This window comes from Vigna umbellata, chromosome 4 (genome assembly GCF_029865625.1).
Source record: "Vigna umbellata cultivar VRB3 chromosome 4, Vumbellata_1.0, whole genome shotgun sequence".
NCBI lineage: Eukaryota > Viridiplantae > Streptophyta > Magnoliopsida > Fabales > Fabaceae > Vigna > Vigna umbellata.
Genome location: NC_142168.1, coordinates 16,686,849 through 16,697,543, shown reverse-complemented (window position 1 = coordinate 16,697,543; position 10,695 = coordinate 16,686,849). Strand labels below are relative to the sequence as shown.

Below are 10,695 nucleotides of genomic sequence, written 5' to 3'. Positions count from 1 at the left end.
ATGAAAGTTAAAATAATAAAAATATTACTTGCAGAAGCTACTTCTAAACGAAAATTTCTTACAGGAAAGACATCACTGAATCGTGCTCGAAAGACTGTTAACGCAATCACGATGATCACATACATACATGAATGTACATGTATGAGAATACATACTACGACATGACGTGGCAAACACTGTGCTAAGAAGCGTGAGGAAAATATCTTGCCACGCACACAACTTCTCTGAACTCTACAAAAGATCTTCTCTTAGCTTCGTTTCGCTTCCTCTCTCCCTGTCTCTCACCATAACCAACCACCACACACTTATAAACCCTTCTTTCATCGTTTTGCTATCATAATTTTCACAAATCAACGCCTAAAGTTCGTTCTCCTTGCTGCATCCTTTCTCTTCTGAATCAGAAAACTGTTTTTGCATCAGTTGATTCAGTCCGTATATATCTCGTCAGGTAAGCACAGCGTTTTGTTTTCATTTTTATGCGATTTTCTGCTGCATTTTTTCTGATTACATCGTGTTTTCGAGTTTTCTTGTGGTGTTTGTGTACATGTTTTGATTATTGAACTGGATTTGATTGTTTCATTTTTTTCTTGAATTTGTTAATCCATGGTGAATCTCTGTTGTTATTCGACTTTTTACTGCTAGTTTTCATTTTTGATATTATATATAATATATATAGATATGTGTATGTGTGCAAATATCTATGTATATTCATGCTGGGAATTGGTTTGTGAAGATTAGATTAACTGTTCGACCATGAAGAGAATTGAATGATTCTACCAGAAATTCTCAATTGCATTTACTTCTTTTTTTCTTTCTTGCTCTGTTTGATATAACTCCTTTTGGGCTTTATGTATGCTACATTTTTTTTTCTAATGCATCTTTTTTTCGAGTTTTGTTGTTGGTGTTTCTGTATGATGAACATTGAAGTAGATTTGATTTTTTTTTTTAAATGTGGTTCGATGAATGAGAGATGTTATTAGATATTTTGGTGCTAGTTTTCATTTTAATATTTTTTTTTCTCTACTGAAAACCGATATATTATTAGCTGTTCTTCGAAATCGAAATTATAAACGATAAATTGAAATGATGAGAATTCCATATTTCTAAGAGAAAATTTCAATATCATTGACTTTTTTTCCCTGTTTGATAGAAAACTCTTTGGTGTTTATATCAGCTACATCTTTATTTCTTTTTTATATTATTAAATTTGTGCCCAATCTATGTTGTTATTAGATATTTTGCTGCTAGCTTCAATTTTATATATATAATTTATCAACTAAATTAAGTGAAAATGAGGGATTTAGAGAAAAACATAACTCTCTTAAAATTATTTTGAAAATAATTTGATACTCCCTCTCTCTCCCTCTCCTTTAAAAAGAATTTGTTGACAAATCATTTATTATTTTCTTAAAAAATATGTTATCAAATTACAATTCCAAAATATAGTACGATTAAACTTGCTAATGAACTTCTACAAGAATGAGTGAACATCACAAATGTTTATAAGATTTGTTTACCATTTATTCTTTATAGGAATTATGCTTAATTCGAAATTTAGTTTCTACATTTGAGGCTCCCATATAATGGTTTCCCTCTGTTTTTTTACTTAATTGAATTTATATTTTTTTCTAATGGCTTCTTTATATTTATCTTTTACTTAATTGATGTTTGCAAAGTGCCATGTGTTAAATCTGAATTATTTTTTACCCCTGGATCTCTTGGTGTTTGCTGTTTTCTTTTTTTTTCCCTCCTTCCACCTCTCACCATCTTGGACCACCCTTTTCCCCCTTTCTCCCTTTCTTCTCCACCATCCACCTTCCATCACCTTTTTTTCTTTCTTACTCTCTTCTTCACCACATTAACCCATCCTTTTCACCTTTTTTCCTTTCTTCCTCTGTTAGGGGTTTTATAATTCATGGTTTGTTGTTCAAACTTTGGTTAGAGATGAATATTTTTGTTGTTAATGCGTTGATTGCTATCTACATGAAATTTGAGTTCGTGAGAGATTCGCATGAGATGTTTAAGGAGGTTTTTGGGGCATTTAAGAGGATGGAGAGTGATGGGGTGACTCCTTTAGACGGTGGAAGAAGGTGATGGGAGGTGGTGGAAGGTGGAGGGAGGTGGTGGGAGGTGGAGGAAGATGGAGGGATAAAGAAAACAGAACAAATGAAAGGGTTCTATATGTAGAAGATAAGCCAAATTTGACACTTAACTTTTTTTAAAGGATGTTAAAGGCCTAGTTCAAAAATGCATAATTGGAGCACATTTTCCAGTTCTTGTTTAATTCTTTAACCATAACCACGTTTTCAAGCCACATGGTGTATGTAATCTATCTTATGAAGTCACATTTCAGGAATTGGTTGACTTCATGATCAATAACCAAGTGTCTCTCTTCTCCGAACTTCTTTTGCTCTAAGCCTCAAGCTTAGTTAAGGAAGGATTGCCAGCTTATGATGCTAAGTCTAGGTAAACTCTTGGCATATCCACAAGCCTCCAGGGGATGAGATCAACATTTTGTACCAGACTCTACTTGTTTCTTGAGCAAGTGACTCTCTACGGTCCACTTGGGTGCACTGAGTTGTTTGACAACTCTTCTCAAACTCGGCTTGTGGGTCAATGCCAATTGCTTCTTCGAATGAGATTGACTAAGGTTCAAGTTCAACGTTATGACATTGTTGTTGAACGGTGTGCTCCACATCTGAAGTACTATCTAAAAGTGTCACGGCTTCCATATGATTGAACTAAGGGCACCTTTAAAGAATAGGGAGTGACCTTTAAGATCTGAGGGTAGGGTATCATTTCCATGCTGTCTTCGGATCGGCTTTAATGGTAATGGTAGTCTCATTCATGTTAGGGGAACCTTCGTTCCCTTAGTCTTTGATTGAGGCTTGTTCAAATATACACGATACACCCACATTGCTTAGAAGTTGAGGTCAAGAATAAGTTTTGTATAACTTTATCCATTAACCCTATGAGATGTCTCTTAAGAACAAAATTATATGGAATGTCAAGCACCAAAGCAAATAATATCTCAAATGTAGTAATCGATCTTATCAATGCTATGTCAACAACTTGTGGTCAGAATTGTTTGGGTAAATGAAAAAGTGGTTCTTTCTAAGATGAATTCTCGTTCCATAAGCTCTCGATTGCAGGGTTTAGCACTCAATGGAGGGTTTGTTCCCTTAGTCCTAAATTGAGGGTTTGTTCTAGTACGTCTAATAGTCACACATCACTTTGAATTAATGTTAAAAGATAATTTATATACACACCTTTAAAGAATAAGGAATGACATTTAAGCTTTGAGCTTAGCATTTCCATGTTAAAGATAATTTATATACACACCTTTAAAGAATAAGGAGTGACATTTAAGCTTTGAGCTTAGCATTTCCATGCAACCTTGGGATTGACCAAAAGGGTAATGATAGTCTCATCCTTGCTAAGGAGCCTTCATCCCCCTTAATCTTGGCTTGTGGGAGGGGGAAATGGGGTCTTATTTTAGTACATCTAATAGTGCTACATTGCTTAGAACTAGAGGCTAAGGACAAGTTACACATCTTTTTCTCTTATCTCTTTGACATGTCCTTTTAGGATATTATTGTGATGGAACTTTGAGCTCCAAAGTGAACAACACCTATAATGTGGTGATTGACTTGAACAATGCTTTGTCAACCAATTTGAGATTGAAATATTGACGTCAATTGTACGAATGAAAAGTGGTTCTTCTTAAGGCGAAAATAAACCCTTGTTTCCCTATCCCATGATTGAAGCTTGTTCTAGTATTGTATAATAATCCATCGTCACATTGAAATTTTGGCCAATGACAATATCTTGAATGTGGTAAATGATTCTAATAAAGCCATTTCAATGTATTTGAGGGTTATTTCAATGTATTTGAGGTTGGAACATATATAAACAAGATATCAAATAATTTTAGATTAGGATAAAATTTTCTGTAAATGGTGTATTTGTGTATGACACTTGCAATAAATCTAATAGTAGATTTTGAGAAAATATGAAACAGTTAAAAATTCTTAGAATAGTATAATAGTTGGTAAAAATTATATATATATATATATATATATATATATATATATATATATATATATATATATATATATATATATATATATATATATATAGATATATATATATATAGATAATCAGTTTTTGAAGATTTTCTTAAAAGTTTGGTCATGAAGAAAACTGAACGTTTCTACGAGAAAATATCAACCTCATTGTTGCCTTTTGTTTTTCAAAACTATTCTTGTTATGTTTGATAGTGGTTTTATGAGGTTTATATCCGCTCCGTTTTTATTTACATAAGCATTCAATTTGAAATTTTCCCCTTCCGGTTCTGTAATGGAGAGAAACTAGAAAATCACCTTCAGTTCAACGTTTTCAACTGTAAGGAGTTAAGCATCGTAGGGGAATCTACAGTAGCGAATAATTAGAATTTTCTGATGCATGCATTGATTTGTCATTTCACTGGACATGTTTTTAGTGTTTATTATTATTCGTATTTGTTGAAATTTGAATTTTGGTATACCAATCCTTATTTGGGTACTAAGACAAAAATATGTGTGCATGCTAAACAGGAAATGTTGAATTACGATATTCTAATTCTTGATTGGTAGCCAGTTTTGGCTGGATTTGGGTTGTTGGTTTTGATATCAGAAGCAGAAAGAAATAAGAGTCGAAAGTGAAGGCAAATTTCTGTTTCAATGGCTGCTTCCAGTGAAAGATGGATTGACCGTCTTCAGTTCTCCTCCTTGTTCTGGCCTCCTCCACTAGAAGATCAACAGAGAAAGGTAACTTATAATGTTTAATGTTTATGATAATATTTTAATTTAAGTGATCTATGATACTGTCAGATATGTGAATTATTGTGCAATTAATATAGCAATTATGTGTAATCCTGCAATTATGTCTAATCCCTAAAATTAAGGGATTAGGATTAGTAATTATTGGGCAGATTTCCTTTTATTAAGATCAGGTATTATTGGGTAGATATCTCCTGATTTAGAGACTTTATTTCAGGAGATTTTTTACCTTAATTAGACAATAGTTTGTTTCTTTTTAAACACTTATGTATTGTTTCAAAAGTATGAATGAGAGAATAATTAATTCCAGCATCCTACTACTGTTTTACAACATGGTATCAGAGCTCTAGGTTTTTCCTGGAGCCCTGGTCTTTGTTTTTTGTCTCACGGCCTTCATTGCCGTTCCTCAACTATTGCTGGCCTTCATTGCCATTCTCGTCCAAAAAAAAAAAAAAAAAAGGGGCAGCCTTAATTGCTGCTGTTATTCTTTCCGCTGTGTTAACCTAACATCCGATTACAATGTCTGGTGCTACATCAAGTAGAGAAGTCTCTAGTCCTTCACACAAAAATGGAGAACTCCAAGGTCTCCGAGCGTCATACAGGTTGGATGGAAAAAATTTTCTCAAATGGTCCCAGTTTGTTAGAACCTATCTCAAGGGAAAAGGATGCCTGGTTCATCTCCTTGAAAATGGTCCAAGCATGGAGGATCCAGCATTTGCAGCATGGGATGAAAAAGATTCCATGATTATGTCTTGGTTGTGGGACTCCATGGAAGCTACCATCAGCGACACTTGTATGTTTCTTAATACAGCTAAAGATATTTGGGACTCCATAAACCGCACATATTCTAAAGCCAATGATGCTGCCCAAGTATATGAAATCAAAATAAAAACTGCAGCCACAAAACAGGGAAGCAGAGGAATCACAGAATATGCGGCACTGTTGCAGAATCTATGGCAGGAACTTGATCACTACAGAGTTTTTGAAATGAAGTGTGCTGAGGATGCAATCCTCTTGAAGAATTTCATAGAGAAGGATCGTGTGTATGATTTTCTTGCAGGACTAAATCCTGAATTTGATCAAGTTAGAGTGCAAATTCTAGGGAGAAAGGATACTCCTTCACTAGAAGAAACCATCTCTATTGTTCGTGCAGAAGAAAGTCGAAGGAGTGTAATGCTTGAGTCTCAACCAATGGATGGGTCTGCTCTACTTACCAAACCTGAACTGGTGCAGAAAGGAAATGAGCAAATTCCTAATTCTCTATGGAAAGGAAATAGAGATAATTTATGGTGCACCTATTGTCAGAAACCGAGACACACAAGGGAGAAATGTTGGAAATTGCATGGCAAACCTCCAGGAAAGGAGTGGGTGAATCGTGGAGGACAACAAAAGTCCCAAGTGCACATAACACAAACAGAGATTAAAGAATCTCCAGCAGTAGACAGTTTCAATATGGAAGAAATAAAGAAATTGAAGAAGCTATTGGGGAATATGGAGGAACCCTCTGGATCATGTTCTCTTGTTTTCTCAGGTAAAACTTCTTGTATGAATACCTCATATAATGTGAACTCTTGGATTGTGGATTCGGGAGCTACAGATCATATGACACATTTATTCCACTTGTTTCATTCTTATACACCCTCACCAAGTAATAGAAAAATTATTGTTGCAAATGGGTCAGTAGCTACTGTTGCAGGATATGGTAATATCCAAGTAAACCCGAACCTTATGCTTAAAAACGTTCTCCATGTTCCCAAACTCTCAGCCAGTCTTCTCTCCATAAAGAAACTAACCTCTGATCTCAATTGTTCTGCAATGTTTTCCCCATCTCTATGTGTTTTTCAGGAACAGGACTCGGGGAGGAGGATTGGACTTGCTAAAGAAAAAGATGGTCTTTACTACTTGGAAGTATCTAAAGAATCCCAAACCAACCAAGCAAAATCCCTTCACAGTATAACAAATAAGGATGAACTATGGTTGTATCACTATCGTCTAGGACATCCATCATTTAAGGTGCTACAATTTATGTTTCCTCATTTGTATGAAAACTTAGATATCTCAAAGCTTCATTGTGAAACTTGTGAGTTAGCGAAGCATACTCGTGCTTTTTTTCCCAACAGCAATAATAGAAGCTCTCAACCTTTTCAATTGATTCATAGTGATATATGGGGACCGTCTACAGTACCAAATATTTCTGGGGCCCGCTGGTTTGTAACATTTATTGATGATTGCACTAGGGTTACTTGGCTCTATTTGCTTAAACAAAAATCTGATGTCAGCACTATCATTCCCATATTTCACTCAATGATCACAACTCAATTTGGAGTTAATATTAAAAGGTTTAGGACCGATAATGCTAGAGATTATTTCAACCAAACCATATCCTCGTATTTCCAATCTAATGGGATCATCCATGACTCTTCATGTGTTTATACCCCACAACAAAATGGAGTGGCAGAAAGAAAAAATGGGCATTTACTCAATATAACTCGGGCTCTTCTTTTTCAAGGGAATGTTCCAAAAAATTATTGGGGAGAAGCTGTTCTTACTGCATCATATCTTATTAATAGACTTCCCTCTCATGGCCTAAGTAATAAGAGTCCAATAGAAGTCCTAAATAATTTCTTTCCTCACTTTAAGAAATCAAATGGATTGATTCCTAGAATATTTGGATGTACAGCCTTTGCACATGTCCCTGTTCAAGCTAGAGATAAACTGGATCCCAGGGCTGTTAAATGTATTTTTTTAGGATATTCAGCCACACAAAAAGGGTATAAATGTTATGATCCTATCATTAAAAAATGGTATATCTCAGCTGATGTTACTTTTCTTGAAACTAAACCTTTTTTTAACAAAACCAATCCTACAGAACAATGTCTAGAAGACCCTCATGAAAATACTGAGTTCTTAACTCTGCCATATATCACAACCAACAGATCTGAGCCTCCAACTATACAACATAATTCTGAACGAGGATCAGAAGCTATGGATACAGATTTCCCCATTGAAGCAACTCGAATAGAAGCTGACAATCCTCCGAGATTTAACAAGGTTTACACCAGGAGAAAGCAAATTCCAGAGATGATGCAAGTCCATGAATCCAATCCAAGTTCTGCACCAGAAAATGAAGAAATACCTGAACCAGAAAATGAGATTGACCTTCCAATAGCCATCCGAAAAGGTACTAGAAATTGCACTAAAAAACCTCTCTATCCTCTCTCAAATTATGTTTCTTATGATAGATTATCAGCTAATCATAAAAGCTTTATTGTAAACTTGAATTCTGTGGTTATACCAAATAATATTATTGAAGCACTAGCAAAGAAAGAGTGGAGAGATGCTATGCAAGTGGAAATGACAGCATTAGAGAAGAATAACACTTGGGAAATTGTGGATAAACCCAAAGAAAAGAATATTGTTGACTGTAAGTGGATATTCACAGTAAAATATAATGCTGATGGGTCACTTGAACGATACAAAGCAAGATTGGTGGCCAAAGGATACACTCAAGCATATGGAATAGACTATGAAGAAACGTTTGCACCAGTTGCTAAAATGAATACTCTAAGGATTCTTCTATCCTTAGCTGCTCATTTTGATTGGAAACTACTACAGTATGATGTTAAAAATGCCTTTCTTCATGGAGACCTAGAGGAAGAAATCTACATGAACATCCCACAGGGGGTTGAAGGAGATAGACAAAATAAGGTGTGCAGACTTAAGAAGGCACTATATGGACTGAAACAATCTCCTAGAGCATGGTTTGGGAGGTTCTCAAAAGTTATGAAGGGATTTGGCTACAAACAAAGCCAAGGAGACCACACGTTGTTCATAAAACATTCAGAAAAGGGGAAGGTAACAGTTCTTTTGGTGTATGTGGATGATATTATAGTAACTGGGAATGATGAAAAGAAAAGGAAAAATTGAAACAAAGACTAGTCCAAGAATTTGATCTCAAAGAGCTTGGAAAACTGAAATATTTTCTAGGAATTGAAGTAGCATACTCTACCCAAGGAATTTTATATCCCAACAAAAATACATAACCGATTTGTTGGCTGAGACGAAGACTATTGGATGCAGACCCGCAACAACTCCAATGGACCCCAATCACAAACTGAGTAAATCTGGAGATGAACCAGAAGTAGAAAAAAGGATGTACCAGAGGCTGGTTGGAAAATTAATATATTTGGCGCATACCCGACCAGATATTGCCCATTCGGTAAGTGTAATAAGTCAGTTTATGCATGAACCAAAGGAGTCTCACCTTCAAGCTGCCTATAGGATTCTACATTACTTAAAAGGCACTCCTGGAAAGGGAATCCTATTCAAGAAGAATGAAAAATTGAACCTTGAAGCCTACACCGACGCAGACTATGCAGGATCTCTAATTGATAGAAGATCGACTACTGGATATTGTACTTTCCTGGGTGGAAATTTAGTAACTTGGAGAAGTAAAAAACAGAATGTAGTGTCTAGATCATCAGCTGAATCAGAGTTCAGAGCACTTGCTCAAGGAATATGTGAATTATTATGGATAAAAATTATTCTGGATGATTTGAAAGTTGATTTGAAGGGTCCCATGAAACTGTACTGTGATAATAAATCAGCAATAGAAATTGCACATAATCCGGTTCAACATGACCGGACAAAACACGTTGAAATAGATAGACACTTCATCAAAGAAAAAGTAGACAAAGGTCTATTATGCATGGCGTATGTCCCATCCAGGCAACAAGTAGCTGATGTGTTAACAAAAGGTCTCAATAGCCCTATCTTCCAAGATCTTATAAGCAAACTGGGAATGACCAATATCTATTCCTCAGCTTGAGGGGGGGTGTCAGAATATGTGAATTATTGTGCAATTAATATAGCAATTATGTGTAATCCTGCAATTATGTCTAATCCCTAAAATTAAGGGATTAGGATTAGTAATTATTGGGCAGATTTCCTTTTATTAAGATCAGGTATTATTGGGTAGATATCTCCTGATTTAGAGACTTTATTTCAGGAGATTTTTTACCTTAATTAGACAATAGTTTGTTTCTTTTTAAACACTTATGTATTGTTTCAAAAGTATGAATGAGAGAATAATTAATTCCAGCATCCTACTACTGTTTTACAACAGATACAAATCCACTCAGTTCTATGTTAGTTTCCCTCCGTTTCAAATTTTAATAATAAGAACAACAAATAATACTTTATTACAGCTATAATTACTGTTTATAATATTCCACTGCTTCACATCAAGCTTATAGAACTTGAGCAGTTAATGTAAAAGAAGGAGGGAATCTTTCAGCCATTTTGGTTGCAAGGAAAATAAATCAATCTCTAAGGAAAGTAGCAAATATCATATTTTGAAGGTGAATAGGCATTAAGTTTGACTCAATCAAAGCCTATTCTTCAAGAAATGATCTAGTTTAGATATATTGCTCCTTCCATTTTAATTTAGGTTAATCTTTTTCATAATTTTTCAAATTGATTGTAATTTATTTCTTTCTATTCAATAATTACAATTTTGTTCCAATATTATTCTAAATAAATATTCATATTAGTACAAATTCTTTCATTAGTCATAGGTGGCAGCACTAGTGCACAAAAGACTTTTAACGTCTGTTATTTAGGGTTTTTAACATCTGATCCTGCACCAACGTCTTATTGGGAGACATCAATGTAGACGTCGGATAGTAAAAGTCAGACGTCTATTTAGACGTCGGATAGTACAGGTCAGACGTCTATATAGACATCTGACTGTGGGAGGCCGACGTTTAATGTCCTGGATGAATCTTGACTCTGTAATCCATTAAACTTTTGCATGTGCACCGTTCGAAAACACAATGGAGGGAAATGAAGGAGTGCACCGTTCAAAAACCGCAAG

The 10,695-nt window shown here is 35.0% G+C and overlaps 1 protein-coding gene across 4 annotated transcripts in view; it reads left to right on the top strand.

Moving 5' to 3' along the window:
* The first annotated feature begins 253 nt into the window (after positions 1-253).
* LOC124838849 (protein GIGANTEA-like) overlaps positions 254-10,695 on the top strand; it is a 23,542-nt gene continuing 13,100 nt past the window's right edge. For 2 of the 4 annotated variants that reach the window (XM_088112164.1, XM_047314543.2), the window contains exons 1-2: positions 259-448; positions 4,596-4,808. In XM_088112164.1, the coding sequence (XP_087968290.1) occupies positions 4,722-4,808 (87 nt within the window). In that variant the 5' untranslated portion in view covers positions 259-448; positions 4,596-4,721. Of the gene's footprint in view, positions 449-4,595; positions 4,809-10,695 lie in introns of those variants that run through there. The other 2 variants (XM_088112165.1, XM_047314544.2) reach the window with 2 other exon arrangements.